The 18027-nt window shown below is 39.7% G+C and overlaps 1 protein-coding gene across 6 annotated transcripts; it reads left to right on the top strand.

The window, feature by feature from the left end:
- The first annotated feature begins 521 nt into the window (after positions 1–521).
- MLF1 (myeloid leukemia factor 1) lies at positions 522–17248 on the top strand. 6 transcript variants are annotated; one of them, XM_054205893.1, is made up of 8 exons: positions 522–674; positions 5879–6041; positions 9075–9119; positions 11506–11592; positions 12452–12580; positions 13666–13825; positions 14423–14555; positions 15123–17248. In XM_054205893.1, the coding sequence occupies exons 1-8, from the start codon at positions 628–630 to the stop codon at positions 15223–15225; spliced, it is 867 nt and encodes a 288-aa protein (XP_054061868.1). In that variant the 5' UTR covers positions 522–627; the 3' UTR covers positions 15226–17248. The 6 variants fall into 6 exon arrangements, with proteins under 6 accessions (XP_054061868.1, XP_054061867.1, XP_054061870.1 ...); XM_054205892.1 differs by having other exon boundaries at positions 11503–11592; XM_054205895.1 differs by lacking the exon at positions 9075–9119.
- The last annotated feature ends 779 nt before the right edge of the window (positions 17249–18027 follow it).

Here is an 18027-nt window from a genome sequence, read left to right as displayed (position 1 = left end):
CCTGGAACTGCTACTTATGGCTGCTTTTCGCGTAGGCCGTTGATGCTTCCCACTGAGGTGCGGCTGCTCCTCCAAAGGCTCCCGCTCAGGCAAACGCCTGGTTTCCAGCCGCTGGGAAAGGGGAGGCAGCAGAACACGGTCGCTTTTATTTTACTGCCACCTACCGGAAAAAATATAGTAATTCTTTTTAAGACTGATAAGGACGCGGCAGCGGGGGCAGCGGCCACCCGCAAATGCCTGACAGGAGCTGGGGTGGAGGCCGGGCCTGCTCCCCGCCGGGGCCTGCACCCCCACAAGCCACGCCGGGCCGGGCCGGGCCCCGCCGCCTCGCCGGGGCTTGGGGAGCGGCAGCCCGAGGAGCAGGGTGGTGCTCCACGCGTACGGCTGCCCCCTCTCCCCGCCGGGACCCACAGCGGGCTCTGGGCCGAACCTTCTGGAGCGGGGCCGCGGCGGCGCCGGTTGCCACGGCAACGGCTACCCCCGCCGAGCCCCGCCCCGCTCGCTTCGTCACCGCCGCGGCGGCCAGTGGGCGGGGCTCGCGGGCGTCACGTGGGGCAGCGGGTGCCGCCGCGAGGCGCTGGCGGGGCCGGCGGCGCTCACACCGCTCGCACCGTCCGAGTCGCAGCCATGTTCGGGGGCTTGGGGCGCTGCTTCGAGGAGGATCCCTTCTTCCGGTGAGGGGGCCGGCCAGGGGCTTCCCGCCGCCTGGGGAGACGGGTCGGGCTGGCGGGCGGCGGGCCCCGAGCCCCAGCGCCGCGGGGGTCTGAGGGGGCGGCCGGGGTCTGAAGGGGCGGCCGGGAGGCCGCCGCCTGAGGGAGCGATTCGAGGGTCTTGTCGCCCCGTGCGGGGTTAAACCGCCGGTGTGGGTCACGGCCGTGCTTCTCTGGTTACCCCAAGCGAGCGAAGGTGCGGAGTGCCCTTTAAAGCTTTGTAGGGGTTAAATTCTTGCCAGTGATTTTAAACATCAGGGTCTTGTCTCTTACTCCCCTCTTCAGTAATGCTTGTAATATTTACTGTCTCATAGTGCAGCAAAAAACTTAATTTCTTAGTGACATCTACTGAGAAGAAATCTTCACCTCCGTTGCTTTGAGTTTCTTGAGTTTTGTTTTTTGAGTTTTGGTTTTCTCTTCAGTTACTTAAAAAGTGGGCAGGTGCTGGATTCTAGCCTTTCTGGATTTATTTATTTTTTTTACTGTAGGCTGTCTGTGAGCTCCTGTTGTCAATGCACACGCTAAAGACCACACCGGGTGTTCTTGTGTTAAAACTTTGTAAGTGTGTGTGTGACATCAGTAAAGGCAAACTCTCTCCTTGTACCGATTTCCTGAACGGATGTCGATGCTTTGGCTCAGCAGATGTTTTTGTTTTGTTTTTTTTTTAATTTCTATACCGCGGGCACAGTGGTTGTGCTGGGGGTAAAGCACATCTATGTTTTCAACCCTGAAATCAGTTTATTCCTGCTGGGAATCTTCTTTTGCCACTGGAACATAAATCTAAGTAGCGTTGTGTAAATGCTCCCATAGAGTGCTGAGATAGCCAAAACTGCTGAAGTATCTAGTCTGGCCCCACTTTGTGTCTTTTTGTCAGAAGCTGTAATCTGTAGCGGGTAAGACTGGGATCAGAGAACTCAGAGGAGTCTGAACGATTTTAGTAAGTACCACGTCTTTAGAAAAACTACGTGGAGCTTAATTACAAGCAAAGATAAGGAGTAATGCTGGTGGGCGGACAAGGAGGGGTATCGCATCAGGCCTTGTGATGTGGGTTTGTTGACTGTATCTCTTAGTTACAGGATATTCTAGCTGAGGCTGCATTTGTACCTCTTAAAGGAGAATCTACTGCTTCGCTGCAAAAGCACATTACTAGCGGTGGGACAGTTTCTAAAGCTGTGCAAGGTGGATTAGTACACTTGGTTTCTAGGAATATGCATGCTATTATAACAATTCACCTGTTGTGTGCAGGATACACTATGCAGAAAGTGCACTATGCAAATCCTCTGCATGAAATGAAAATAAAAATGGAAATTCTTGTTTGTAGTAATTTGTAGCGTGCTTTTAAAATATCAGTTGCTCTCCTCTTATTTATTCATTTTTATTGTAGCTGCAGATGCAGTTTAAATTGGGGGGGGGGAGGGAAGATTACAGAAGATAAGAGGAAGGGAGTGTGTGTGAGAGAGATGAGGGAGACTGATACTGAGATTCATTTCCTTGGCACTGTCCTTGTAAGTCTGTTTTGCATATAGTTAAGGAAATCAGCTTATTACTTCAGATAAGATTAGCTTCCAAAATAGTGTAATACTAAGCTTCTGTTGCCTCAGAAGGAGAGGTTTTGACTGCTGAACTGGAAATAGTGCCTGGGTTAAAAGAAATGTCTCTGTGAGCAGCTGCCCTGGGGAAGTGCTGGCCAAGGGCTGCCCAGGCCCAGCAGAGTTTCATCCCAAATAGCCTGGACAGGTGCAGAAGTTGCATCTTCTCTGCCAAGTGCAGTTGGCATCTGTTTTTAATTTACCAACGCTCAGCTCTTGTTTTATTGTTCCAGGTGTTATATCCAGTGTGTTTCTGCAATTTCAGGCTTACACAACTTCCTAAGGAAAAAAAAAATTATATATATATATAATAGCAAGTACAGTTTTCAAAAATAGTTAACTGAATTTATTGTTCTAGGACACTGATTGTCAACTGACCAGAAACATACACTCAAGTAAGGAATAATGTTGTGTTTTTACTGTAACACTGTGAAAGGTTTCAGCTGGAACATAGAGCCTTAAGCCTGAACCATACAAGAACTTACCAAGTGAGGTGTATCTTAGTGGAAATCCTCACTTGCATCTGTGTTAGCAGCATCAGCCTTTTAAATCTCTTTCTCTGTAGAGTAGACATACTTGTTTGAGACTGTAATGATCTGAGAGGCTGAACATTTTTGTTCCCTTTATTGATCCCTGCAAACACCTGAATGTCAGGTGAAGGTCAGATCAACTACTTATTAGATAAAATTTTGTTACTGCAGAATAATGGAACAACAAATGTATAAATCGTTTGTCTCCATTCAGGACATAATTTTGAAAATAACTTACAGTGCCTAACACGTGAAAGGCACAAATTCCATGTGCAAAACCCTTATAGAACCCCCTCTCTTCTTCCCCATCACTTTTATGATATAATAGTGCAAAGTGTGCAGAAATATGTCTGTCTCATCAAAAGTATCTTCCCTCCCCAACCCCCCCTCTAAAAAAGGTCAGATTTTAAGTGAGATGTGATCAATAGTAATTGAAGTAGGATGCATTCCACCTGTTGCCATCCTATAAAATCTGTGATTTGAACAAAGAATTTAAGATCTTGCATCCTCTACTGGGGAGACTTTGACTTGTTTTTTATATATATATTTTTTCTGTAAGGGTGACGTACTGCTTTTGTACTTTTGTAGTTATAGTTTGAATTTTAGTCATCAGAGCCATCAACGTGGTAGATCTTAATTCCTTGGAAACCTTGTCTTCCAGATAGATTCTCTGTTGACTTTCCGTTGGTTTTGCCCTACCGAAATAGTAGTATTTCTTTCGAGGCTTGACAACACTAGATTTTTTTCTTTTATGAATGGCTCCCTAAAATGTTCCTAGGGAATATATCTTACTTCCCCTATCTCTGATAGTAAGAAGCTGTACTTAAAAATTGTTTCACAGACCTTTTCTTTTTTTTTTTTTTAAAAAAAAAAAGCAGCAACAACAACAGAACTCCACTGTTTAAGATGCAGGTATGAGTACATGAAATAGATGTAGTGGAGGGTGAAAGGCCAAGAGAAGCTGCCAAAGAAATTGAAATAAGGCAAAAAGGACAATTTTGGAAGGTATGAAGCATTATTTTATGTCAGGCGACATATATTACAGCATGTTACACTAAATTCAACCAGTTTTTATTATCTATATTACATCTATGGAATCTTGTTTTGCATATGAGGTGCTGTAGATAGCTTATTTTATGAGTGTCCTACTGCTTTCGAACTGGAAGGGACTGGGAAGAAATTTTGTTATGCATAAGTTACTGGTGGAATACCATTCATATTTATTTGTGTTTTGATAACCAAACCTATCTGAAGTTTGTGGTGTCAAAACAGATTTGATGGAAGACTGCACATACTGTGGTAGTGCTTGTGTGCCTCCCTCATTTTGGCTTGTGTAGAGACTTTTTCCATCTGTTCTTCATCCTGTGAAAAGTGAGGGGACACTTGCTGTGTGCAAGCTGCTTATCACATTAGGACCGAAGTTAAAGCTAGTAGTCATGTGAGTGGGGTAGATTAGGGTCTGCTTAATGACAACGGTAGAACTACTTCTAAAGGTCTGTCTGCATTGGAGTGAGTTAAGTATGTTGCAAAGCTTAAAGAGATATTGTTGGATTAAAAAATCGTGTTTGAAAATTAATCCAGCATTATGTTCATAACCTTATTTCTTTTTCACTTAAAAAGGGGGGGGGGAAAAAGCAACTTTAGCACAAGAAGAGAAAGTGCAAAGCACAGAGATCAAAGTGGCCATGTGGTGTGGAAACTAGTTTTTATGGGACTGGAGTTAAGGGGTGGGGAGAACAGAAAAGCTGTTCAGGAGGCTTTCAAGAGACAATTGGGTCTTGAAGAAGTCAGAGGAACAACCTGAAGCTTTTCTTCGTGGAAGATGAGATGTCATGGGAAAGGTTGCGGTGTCCTGGACAGAATGAGGGTATGAGGTGTCTGGGGAGTGCCAGGAAACTGATAGGAAGGAAGATGAGGTGCTATTAAGTCTAAGTAAACATACCTGGGAAATGACTGTTAATAAAGCGCCTTTCAGCGGAATAGCAAAGGGGAAAATTAGACTGGAGATGAAGGAAGGAAATGAAGCATGTTTTTTGTATGAAGTAGTAATTTGTAGCCTTGGACCACAGGCAACAGTACTGATCATATATTGTGCTTCTGACAAAATAATATTTTGCTCCTCTTTTGGCCTCAGTTAGAAATATTTTGTTCTTGTCCAAATTAGAGAATGCAAAGAATTAATTAAGTAATAATGGAGAGCAACTTCAGCAATGTTTTACCTGCAAGCCAAGCTTTAGGATTACTGATGGGGTTCTGCAGGATTCTGGAAACAGGTTGAGCGTTTAGAAAGAGGAGAAAAAAGGCGGGGTGAGAACTAACAGGAAAGCAAAAAGCCAGTAAGAATCCTTTTTCCTAAGCAAGCAAAAGGGATGCAAGAACATGATTCGTGGGAAAGGGAAGGCAAAGATGCAATAGTGGGTGACTAAATTAAAGGAGATGGAGCTGGCTTGAGTTTAGATGATGGTATACGTTTTTGAGCATGTGGGTCAAGGAGGATGAGAAGTAGAATGGGAGTGACCAGAAAATAAATTTGGGGGCCGAGGGGAGGAATCTAGCGGGACACAATGGGTTCGGTGAGTAGTACTGTGCTAAGCTTTGGAAGATGAAAGTAAAGGAAAGGGCGGGGGGAGAATTCTTTAAATATCAGGGGTTGGAGGTAGAAGAAGTGATAATATAGGTCAGTTTTATAGTTCCTGGCAGACAGTAAACATAGTCTGGAGTGAAAGGTGGCTGCAAAGGATGGAATATTTTTGGAAAAGATGAGGAAAGACAAAAAGCAATATGGACACCCAAGAGCATGGGAGAGCAATGAAGACAGAAGAACTAAAACACCCAACTAACCTGCAAGATGGGAAGAAGAGTGAAAGAAGTGAGAGACTGTGAGGAACAGGAGATTACCCAGTTGGGTCCTATTAAGAAAAAAAAAAAGAATTTGAATAAAGAACCATATGGAATAATTTTAAAAATTGAGTTTTAAAAATTTCAGAGTCATTGTACGTAGCTCGGAATAAACTCCAATGACTTTCTATGTGAAATATCTCATTTTCAGTGATCCTTTTGCTGCGCACCATGAATATATGCGGCAGATGATGAGAAGCTTTTCTGATCCTTTTGGACGAGATCCATTTCTCAGTATAACAGATGGTGGGGAGAGAACAGTAGATCGAAGAGCACGCCAGGACTCTCAGGTTGCTGTAAGAGGAAATCGCAGAGTAAGTAGTTTCTTAATCTCTGAGGATTGCTACATGGAATTTGCATTTACTGGTAATTTAGTTGGCTTCACATTTCCATGTCTGTTAAACTTGGTCCAGTGGAAACAGAGACCTGGCTCAGTTATTGCAACCTTGGTCAGAGTGTTTCAGCACGGAGTAAAATGTGAATAATCTCTCTCTTTTGGTTCCTTAATGGCCTGTTACTTGACACTAACAAACTTCTGTTAGCACTAACAACAAGTCTGTATGTTATTGAACGTTGAATATACAATATTCTATGAAACAAACTAAACATATTTGTCAAATGTTTGGTTTAATAAATACTATGTAATAAATGTTTCTATTACAGAAAGGCATTAAAACTGTCCAATGACAGAGCCTTCTCTGAACACTTACTTCCTTTTCATGCTAACTTTACTGAAAAAAATACCTTGATATGTTTATGCCTTCATTTTGCACTTTAGTATCTTTTGTCTAGGTATTTATGTTAGTTTGATTTAACACAAACCTGGGTTTCAAACACTTAAATAGTATCTACACAGATATATTAAACCTGTTTCAATTTCGCAACTGTGAATAAAGGCTTTGCATTCTGTATTTGGTCTGATTCTTAATGTTTTCTCTAGATATAAGACTGTAAGAATTAAAGGTCAGGGAAAATGATACAAAACCTAGTATTTCTGTAAACTACCACTGAAACTGAGAAGCTGGCAATGACCTGTGTTTTACATAAAGTATCTTTTCAACTCTCTGGGCATGCAGGACAACTATATCTTAGGCTTCCTTATCTAATTGCTGTGTTTAGAGAGGATATATGTTTGAAGTTGGTTCCTTTCCCTCCACCAGGCTAAACATTTTGCAGCTGAATGATCTCTTACTATAATGAATCACACTTGATTTTAAAAAACAGTTGGAAGACAAAACAGATTACAAGGGCTTGTGGAACTCAGCCAGCTTTGGTGGTGGTTGTTCAAGCCTAGATAGTTAGAGCTTAATAAGCATAGCTGAAACACGGACTGTCACCTACAAGTCAAAAGGGTAACTGTCAGATTCTTTCCTCTGTGCTCATACATTGCCAGTTAGTTTCAAATATAGATGTTGCTGTATCTAATTAGGGTACGATCTTTCCTTTACTGAAGCAGATTCTTAGGCCTTGGTTCAATAGATGCATAAAACCAGATCAGACTTCTTATCCTTTAGAAAATGTTAAACCTTACTCTATTATCTTGAGGGGTTTGTATCCCTTGGTTTTGGCAGTGGGGAAAAATGTGAGGCATAGAAAACCTTTATCTGTGGTTACAGAGGGGAGTTAAAGGTGCAAGAGTGCTGTGTTATTTTGATAAGCACAAAAGAATTCCACACCTGCTAAAATCTTTCCAGTATCTTTTAATCTTCCTCATGTTTCACCTAAGAGTTGTCAGATGTCACGGAAGACTCAACACTGATTATTTGAGCCTTGTTGTAGTCTCAAAATGCTTTTACTGGCTTCCCTCAAGAGATTATTCAAACACTTAAAATAATTAGATTTTTATGTAAGAAAAGATGGATATCTTTACTACCATGTAAGATATACTTTGTTAAAATTACTCATACTGATTACTGGTGTTGTAATTCAATGTTTAGTAAACTATAGCCTGCCTAAAACTACTTTACAAGGAACAGAATTTCTTGCAACACCTCAATATGCATCAATATAGCATTCAAATTTGAAAATGCTTTTCCTTTCTCAAAGAGGTTTGCAGTGTCAACTTTTAGCCTTTTGGAGGGAGGGAAGGAGGAGGAAAGGATACAAGGAGGAGGAGGAGGATTGGGGTAAAACAACTTACGAGATACCATCATTCGGTTTTGTTTGGATATCTCATCGTAATGTATCTTGGGCAACTACTTAACAGCTTTTAGGATGTATTCTAAAATAGAGTTTATAAACTTTTTATGACTAACAACTTTATTCTTTCTGAGGATATCCTTTTGCACTTGGTATATTCTTTCCTGCCACTACATATTAAACAGAACTGCAATCAGAGTTCATAAAGGTATTCAAGAATCTGTTAATTCCTTTCTTTTGTACTTAGTTATTGTAAAGTGTTTGGTAGTTCTGTCTAACCAGTCTTTCTTTAGGTAGGCTTTTATATATCTCTCCCATCTTTGTTTCCTGGAAACATCAGTGTGTTTTCCAGCATCTCATATAGGGATATTCAATATCAGTTGGTCAGACAGAAACTGTATTTGCTGGTGTTTATAGTTACAGCTATTTATACAACTGCAGAAGAATATAATTTGCTCACGGGGTATTTGTCTCCATGTGGTTCTGTATATGATTATAGATTTACCTAGAACTTCTTTGCAATGACCTTTGAAACTGATGACAAGCTAGACTTCCTTTTGTTTATCACAAGGGATGTATGGATATTTTACAGAAATATCTTTTTATATTTACATTAATCTCTAGTAATACCTAAAGAGTGCTTGCAAACAGGTCAGCTGCATCACTTAATTTTTTTAAGCTCTAAAATTGTATGCCAGCCTTCTGAAATTTAATTACATAAATTTACATTAAAGGAACTATTGATTTGTTGATTTTAATCAACTTTCATTGATGGGGCTCTGTTGCATAAGTAGAATGAAGTGTTTTCAGAAAAGTGGGTGATGTCTGAAGCACTGTGCCACGATTTAAATAATTTTAATACAGAGGTTGCTATGGTATACAAATGTTTCTCAACTTCTAGCTTTAAGTACTTTTAGTACATACATATGGGTATGACTTATTAAGTGTGGTGACAGCTATCAGTTTCCAATATCATTAGTATAAACATATTACTTCCATATATCCAGAGACTACTTCATATTATATTGTTGTAGCACATTGTAAATTACCAAGGTCCACTTCAGTGACTGTTTTTATTTGATCGGAAATGTTTAATCACCTGCTGTATATGAAAGTGCACTATGAAAGTGTACTGTATATGAAAATTACTTTTGCTGTGTTTGGTAACAAGTGTAATAACTAAAAGATGCTGGTCCTTTTTCTTCCAGGCAACAAGCTACTCCCTCATGCCCTTTGCAGGCTTTGGTAGAGTGGTTAGTATCCCAGGAGCAATAACTCTTGTAGCTCTTCCTAGCATGTGTATACTGTCTGCATAACTAAAGCATGGGCAAAGGCTAGTCTCAGTGTGCTTGTGAACTGCTCTTGGTGGTGTTTAGATACATGGAACAATATAATTCAAGAAAGATTTCTTTTTTTTAAAATTATTTTTTTTGTTATTAAATGAAAATGCTGGGGTAGACTAAATATGCTCATATCAAGACTGGAAAAGTTAATACTTAGCAGCTGGCTTTTCTACTTGGCATGTGTCCATTGGTGTTTGATGGATATGCATGAAATAATCCCTGGAGACAGACTCCAAACTTCTGAGTGTTGCCTGTAGATAGATGCTAGTGGCTTGGAGTGTGTTTGCGTCTGTGATAACGATAAGACCTGTAGCACTGGTCACAGCTAAGACAGGCCAGCTTCTGGAGACAGAATTTCCTGTGGAACTGGGCTTGGAATGGTTTTCAGCTGTGGTTTCTTGGGGTCTCTGGAATACCTTGTAAAAGATCTGTAAAAAGTACCTGGGGAAAACCAAGTTTATTGTTATGACCCTTATGGAGGTTTTTGCTTCCTTTGGAAGTCTTTAAAGAATCCTCAGATTGAAAACCAGTAGCTTAGAGTGTGGCTCTCGCTTGCAGAGCAGGTAAAAATAAGCATGGGTCTTTGAATTTTCAGATGTAAAAGCATTACTTGTTCAGTTATATATTTGAGGCACAAACTGGCAACTTGCTGTATGCAAAAAGTGTATTAGCTACTCAAAGTTCTTCTGCTATTAACTGCACAGGCTATGGTTTTACTCCCCTTGCCCCAATCTATGGCACGTAATTCCATAGTTACAGCTGATTACTATGTAATGTCACTGGTCAGCGTCCAGACTTCTAACTGTAGAAGGCAGTTCTCTGGAGTTACTGACACTTGCAATGATTTGATGCCCTAAATTGTCTACAGTTATTGCCCAGAGGTTTTTATAGCCCTTAAGGACTCGGTTTTCTTGCTACTCAAGAAACAAATTGAAGATTTTCTATACCTGAATTTTACTTAGTTTTGTGCTTAAACTGCAGGTTTTATTTTTAAACTTTTAAATACATAACTATTTACATGAATTTATTTAAATTTAATTCTATATATTTCCAGTAGTTGGAGGAACGTGGGGTGTTTGCTATTGTAATTAGCATCCTGGTATTTCGTAGCGCCTTAGCAGTGCAAAGGGCTGCTATGTGCAGCCCAGCAGCCTGCCTTTTCCCAAAGCTGCTGGGTTTTGCAGAGCCCTTGGGAGCTGTTTTCCGTGCTTTTCTCATGGCCTCATACGTACCTATGGACCAGCTCGTGGTGGTGGCACAGCGGTTCTCCTGGGAAGCAGCAACGTGTATGTGTGTCTAAAGCTCGCCAAACAATCAGTGTGTGGTGTTTGCACTTAACTAGTGCACTCCAACCAGAGCTGCTCATGTCGGAAACCAGGAGCCCGGTAGGGAGTTTGAAAGGGTCCTGAGGAAAAGTCCATAGTAGGAGACAAAAGGCATGGCGAAAGTCATCTTTATCTTCACCACCTGCTGCACTGGAGAGGAGCCCAGAGGAGGAAGCTCATTTGGGACAACATTGCTGTCTTCCCAGATGGTCACTTAAAGTTCACCCTTTCCCTATTTACTGTCTCCCTGTCTCTGTATTTTGCTTTGTTTTCTTGCAAAGGAAGCTTTCATCAGTATATGCCATCAGCTACAGATCCTATTAAAAAAATTCTGTACATGTCAACCTGTCTTAGTATCTATCCTTCATGCAACACTGTATCTTCTGCTTTCATGTAAAAATAACGAATGAATGTTTTGTTGAATACATCTATAGCATGAAGTAATTAAGCTGCCATTAAAATACCAAGTTATGGTTCTCTGATTTTTCCACAGTGCCCTTTTATGAGTAATGTACACTACTCCTGCAAAAGAACAGCTGTGTCCGCTGGGATGCGTTTTCAATGCGATTCCATGTGCATTAAGGGATTTGCATAATAGAGATAATTTGATCTTCGATAGGTTATAAGCTATGGAGAGTCATATAGTACTTTTTACAGCAGAAGCTATTTAGGTTAGAAGATATATGAAAATACTTCTTGTAAATTGGCCACAAAATGAGCTTATTTTTAATATTTGAGTGTCAAATCTTCCATGTCTGTCTTTCTAATATCTCCAATCAAGCTCCCCATGCTAGCTTTCAATTTTTCATTTGAAAAGGTGCACTTTAGCTTGTCTATGTGTGTGAATTGCAGCCTGTAAAAACCATTTTTGATGGTCTGATTTGCATTAAAAACGCACATAAAAAAACCAGCCTCAGAACTTGAAGAGCCAGAAGGCTTTGTTTTAATTTTCATGTCTTTGCTTTTAGCAGGATGCAGATTTTGGGGAACCTTTTTTTGCAATGGACAGGATGATGTCAAATATGAGAAACAGTATGCTGGAAATGCAAAGAAAATTTGTAAGTTTTTTCAAATGTGTTCTAAAATTAATTGTATTGGAGAATGATAGTTATTTAAAATATTACTCAGTCTTACCAAGAAAAAGGTTACTAGTCTCAAGCACATAGTAAAACTTTATTTTTTTTTCCCCAGACTATATTGTGGTTGTTATTCTCTATGTTGTCACTGATTATTTCCTAACAATACTTTAAATGTTTGCTTGATTCTCTAGGGCCTAGAACTGCTGTAAGTTATCTGGTTAGCTGTTGCCAGAGCTGACACCTTAAGTGAAGAAGCAGTTTAAAGTGTTACTGTGCACTTAAAAACAACAAAACCACAAACTCCTAAATGCCACCCTGCATATGGACTTTCCTCTGATTTTGTTTTCAGTGCTGCTTCTTTCTTCATAGTCTTTGAAGATAATGCTGGTATCTATTAAGTGTTGCCGAGTATATTTACTGTGTTTTATTGGCCTCGTAAAACAGCTTGTAACCATTGTTGCTCAAGTCCTATTTCACCAGAATTCTTTACACACCTTGTTATATGCTGTATGTGGCAAGACCGATGTTATAGTTTATTCATTACTAAACTATGCCAGGGCAAACGTTTGAGCAGTTGCTTATTGCTGCCCGTGCTTTTTATCTGTTGTCATGTTTCCTGGCATGGGGAGACCTGTGGCCAGACAAAGCTTGGACTAGAGTGGGAGCATATCAAATGCCAAAGTCTATTCCCAACAGGCCATATTGGCAGTGCCAGGACTGAGGGTTAATTTTTTCAGGGGGATATTCTTTTTCATTATAAGATAGTCTCAGAATGTAAGAAGTACCTATTATCCACAAGTTTTAACTTTTATTAATAAGAAGCCTACATTGCTTGTAGGATGACCTATCCATCCATCCAGATGCACACACATTCAGCTCCTCCTCTGTGATGACATACTCCAAAGTAGGTGATGAACCACCAAAAGTTTTCCAGGCTTCGGCTCAGACACGCACCGCTCCAGGAGGTGTAAGTAGTGCTGAGATGCAACAAAAAGGTGGTATGTAATTATTAGAATCGAAGCTCATTTATACTAAACCAGTTTCCTGCAGGTTCTTTTTACTGGAGACAGTTACTCTTATAATTTAGAAAAATATATGTCTGTTTAAATATCGCTCTATATTAAAGGCTTCTTAAGCTAAAGTGCGATTTTGTTCCTTGTAATTTGTATGCTTCTAAGTATATGTCTAAATAAATTGTATGCCTATCAAAGACTGGAAAAATTGAGTGCCAGAACAGCTGATTCTTCAAGGTGGTCTCCAGTGTCTTTCCCTTTGCTGTAATTAATCCTCTTCTTGCACATTTAAAATTCTGTCTAAAATATAGGAGAGCAAGAGGCAGTCTATTTATGCAAAATGTGGCTTCAAATCATCCCCTTTACTCGGGCACTTTTAAAAGCTTACGTAACGCTTCAGATGGAGATGCCCTTTCATTGACTTCCTCGCAGCTGTTGCGTCTAATTCTGCTAAGAAATTTGAATTTGAATTTGAACCCTGAAGCAAGGTTCATGAAAGACTATATGTGAGCAGTAAAGGCCGTTGAGCATGATTGGCTGTGGGTTATGTTCAAGCTCAAGCAGACACTCAGTTATCAAAAAGGTTCTAATAATAATACCTATGAACACAGTGATAAGTGGTTGCCTGGGTTTCAAGCCAGTCAACATGACAACCTAGTAATTAGTTGTCCCTTCATGCTGAGAATATTGGCATCGGCTGTTATTCGTTCTGTTGTCAAGGAGAATGTCAAGAAGACTTGTCTGTGTGTAGTATATTTAGACTAGGCTTATTTTTCCCAACAATTAATATCCAGTATTGTACGTTACTTAAGGAGTTTAGGTTTTCTTGTTTAATCTTCCTGCGTGTTGGCAGAAAGAAAATAGACTTGATCTGTGCTTTATTGGTGTATTTTCAGCCAACACGGTAGATGAGACAATTGGAGAAGCCTGTAAAACCTAACCTTTTCAAAACAAAGATATAAAAACTTTGGGGAAGAAAACTGGAATTTTTAAAAAACTTCTGGTTTTGGTTGAAAGGACACTTCCCTCTTTTGTACAGGTTAAGGAGACAAGAAAAGCACTCAGGGATTCTGAAAGTGGACTACAAAAAATGGCTATTGGTCATCATATTCATGATCGTGCTCACGTCATTAAAAAATCAAAGAACAGCAAGACTGGTGATGAAGAAATGAATCAAGAATTCATCAACCTGGATGAAAGTATGTCTTTTTATGCAGTTCTCTAATGGGCTTTACACTGTTGTTTCACGTACCAATTCTGAAGTTCCAGCTTCAGACATCTTAAAAGGGACTGTTTTTCAGACAATCTGCAAGTCTGCAAATCAAGTTTCCACAGTTGATATAAATTTGGACAAACTAAGTTAAAGTAACTAGTTAGACTTGAACATGTGTTACAATGCCTTAGGTACTGTTTGTTTGTACAGTAGCTGCTCATATTTGGAAGTACTTTTAATGTTTTATGGTTTCAATCAAACTTTTAACAGAATTTTACTACTTGCTGTGTGTTTGTGGCTAACATAAAATACATATTTAAGAAATGTGTGGTTAAAATGTGAATATACTTCTACAACACGGTGACTTTCAGGTTTTTTATTTTTATCTTCTGAACGTAATCTTACTGCAGTGAGCTTTTAGTTGTCTTTTACAGATCCCCTAGAAATAGTTTGTGGGCCATGTGGAAAGTCACAGACCACAAGTTTAAAAAACACTGTTCAAAAAACCTGATTTCCATTTCATGTTTTTTCCTATCTTGCTTGCATTTATTAAAAATAATAGCAAACTCTAACTGTTTTTCAGCTGAGGCCCGGACCTTTGATGAGGAGTGGCAGAAAGAGATTATGAAGTTCAAGCCATCTAGGACTAGATGCAATTTAGAAGCTCCAAAGTACAGAAGTATTCATCACATACCCAAGGAAGATGGATCACGAAGGTAAAAATAGTTTCCTACCAGAATTAAGGAAATGCTAGAAACAGAATGAAAATCCAATTCGAAAGCAATCTGTTTATGAACAAACAATGCTTACTGGCAATCTGAGGAGAAATAGAATCATAGAGTGGTTTAGGTTGGAAGGGACCTTAAAGACCACCTAGTTCCACCCCCCTGCCCTGGGCAGGGACACCTTCCACCAGCCCACGTTGCTCCAAGCCCCATCCAGCCTGGCCTTGAACCCCTCCAGGGATGGGGCAGCCACAGCTTCTCTGGGCAACCTGGGACAGGGGCTCACCACCCTCACACTCAAGAATTTCTTCCTGAAATGGCATGGTTTATTGCTCCTTTTCTCATGATGCCACAATAAACAGTATAAGGCAGTATTTTGTTAACTAAATTTTGAAGAAATATAGTATTTTTGACTTTGAAAATTACTTAATGAATTGATAAGCTAAAATGGTGAATGTTTTTTATGGAGAAATATGGTGGTGCTCTTAGCTCAGTTATGCACAAATGTTGTACAAGTATCATTTGGTGGTTGTGATTTTTTGTTGTTGTTTGTTTCAGAGAGAAACCACTTGCAGTTGCAGGTTCCAGGGAGCCCAGAGCTTCTTTGGAGAATCTCAGTGTGAAAGGAACACACGTCCCCATCAAAAGCAGCAAAAAATAAATTGCTTCCATTCTCCATTTGAATGGAGTTTCTTCAGAGGAGATAATGGTGCTGCATTGCTTATGTTCATATAAGTATACACGTATATATGACCAATCTCTGTTTTTTGTTTTAGGAAGTATTAGTGTGCCTTGCTACTCCGATCTTTTGACAACTTACTGTTCTTGAAAACTTCAGATCCTTGGTTAAACCATCTAGTTCCAGTAAATTAAAAAACTGACAACCTTCCACTTAAAAGCACTTTAATGAATTATCACTAATTCTGGGGTGGGATGTTTGTGTTGGGTTTTTTTTTTAAAAAAAAAAAGCTTTGATTAGCAAGATTTTTCTACTAGAACTGCACCAGTCTTAGACTTTTTATTAAGCCTGGTAATGAAACTACTTTTTTCCCACACTCTGTAACTTGGACAGAAAGTAAATTCTCTCTTTTTGTGTGGCTGAAGTAATTATTAATGTTCTAGGTTATACAGCAATTAATAGCAATTTGAAAGCACTGTAGTCCCTATATATATATCTATCTTTAAAATCATATTTAAATTGTTATAGAATTCCCAGATTCACCTTGATTTTTAATATGAAGAAAAGTGAGAGGAATACTAGAATGACAAATACTTCAAGTAAGTTTTCGTTTATCAGCATTCTTATGTTCATAAGCTCAGCTTGCACCTCTTCTTTTCTGTGCCTAGACTGTCAGTTTTGTACTTCTGATTCCTGGCGTGTTTCCTCTGGAGGTGGCCCACTATTTTTCATTCTTGAAGATTCTCTGTAGTAGCTTTCAATTATTCTGTAATAATGCCACTGTGTCTCAATCCCAGCTTAACTATTAGTTATTAATCAGAAAAATATGTGGGAGAAATTGGTTGAGTGGGCAGTAGTTTAACTGGATAAGGAATGATTACACCATTTCTTCTGCTTTAAAAAGCTAAAAGAGCCCTGCATGCAGGAAACCATTTCCCCCCACAGCTGAGATGAGATGTGTTTGTAAATCTAACGCTTGATCTCCCTTGACCTTGTTATTGTTTGGTTAAAGAGCCTGCTGTTCTAGAGGAAAGCCAACTGTGTGACTGAGAACACAAAATGTCTTTGTATTGCAAGCGTTAAGTTTGTGTGCTGTTTTTTAATGCAGAATTGATCCCCGTGTTGTAGCGTAAATAACTTCTGTAGGCTATACCATAATAGCATTAGCCTTGTAGCATATTTCAAGGCTAAAACATTCTAAAATAGCCTTTAAAAAGGCACTATTTATATTATAAAAGAAAATGTTTAGTAAGTCAAGATTAATACTTGTTTGTCCAAAAAGGAGGTGGCCTTTAAATCCTGTCTTTCTGCAGGTTCCCCAGATTATTTAATTCTGTGTTTATTAATGTGCAAAAAGAATAAAAAGTACTTTTGTTAAACTCTGACAAGGGAAAGACAGTTGTTTATTTGCTTGTTTAATGCAATGGTCTCTTCCCGTTGGAGCAAATACTAGTGGCAGTAAGTTTATACAATTGAACCATCCTACGGGCAGTCGAGGTAAGGGGGTGCTAAGGGGGCGGCAACCTGTGACAGAAGGACAGGCTGAAACAGGGGGAGATCACAGTCCGGCTTGCCAGAACCCTGAATCTAAAGGATGCTTTTACTCCTTAAAAAGTAAGAGTACAACTCTAGGGCCTGATCTTCCATACACTGAAGCCAACATGGATTTTGCAATAAATGTCACTGAGAATGTAAGGGCATGGAGGCATTTTCCAGGTACGTCACTAAAACTTCCCTGTAATAAACAGCAGAAAAGTTTTTTTTCATTTGGCAATTTCAAAAGAAACCTTTGATTTGGGAGACGCTGCTTTACTAAGATTAAAAATCATCATACGTATACATAATCAATAAAACAAGTCAAGTATATATGTAGTGTAAAGAGGCTAATATTCATTACAGATTATTCTGTTATGCAAAACAACGCTCTAAAATGTAAGGCAAAAGAAATTGTTCTATGTAGAAGCATCTCAAACTGTAATTCTTTAATAAAGTTATTTATTATTTATGGTTATTGTTTGGCTTACTCTACACCACAAAAGGACTTGTGCATTATTTATTTTGGGCTGCTTTGAAACATTCCCATATGAGACACCAATAGCAACACAATGAGGGAAAAATATGCGCCTCAGTTTCCAGAAGGGAAACATGCATTTACCACAAAAAAAGTTTATTAAAAGGAAGCAGATGGGGGTGGAACTTGAGTCTGGTGCTGGCTGGGCTGTTTCTCTGCTTCAGAACTGCTCTTGGAGTCTTCTCTGGTATGAAAACCCAACTGTTCTTGATGCACTTTGAACAGTGGGGGTTTTGTTGGTTTTCTTTTTTTTTAATAACACTTGAGAATATAGGTACACACTATAGCTTCCTTGAGGTATGACATGAACCTTGGCGTGCCATCTGTTCAATAGCCATCACATGCATGCTCTTGATGCTAGATGTGAGAATTTCTCTTTCATCGTGTTGTCTACTAGAAAGAAGTCACACACAGTAATGGATCAAAGAGCTGGGTTATTCTGTTTGTCTGTTTCTAATGCTGACTTAACTGAAACTTTTTTGCTATGTTAACACAACATTCAAAGTGTTATAAATTGGTACCTGTGCTCCACACAGCATCATCCTCCACAAAGGGCTACGAAGATGACCAAAGGGCTGGAGCCCCTCTGCTCTGAGGACAGGCTGAGAGAGTTGGGGGTGTTCAGCCTGGAGAAGAGAAGGCTCTGGGGAGACCTTGGAGCCCCTTCCAGTCCCTAAAGGGGCTACAGGAGAGATGGGGAGGGACTCTGGAAC

Source organism: Rissa tridactyla, chromosome 6 (genome assembly GCF_028500815.1).
Source record: "Rissa tridactyla isolate bRisTri1 chromosome 6, bRisTri1.patW.cur.20221130, whole genome shotgun sequence".
Taxonomy (NCBI): Eukaryota; Metazoa; Chordata; class Aves; order Charadriiformes; family Laridae; genus Rissa; species Rissa tridactyla.
Note: the sequence above shows the minus strand (reverse complement) of the source record. Positions and strands in the feature narration are given on the sequence as shown.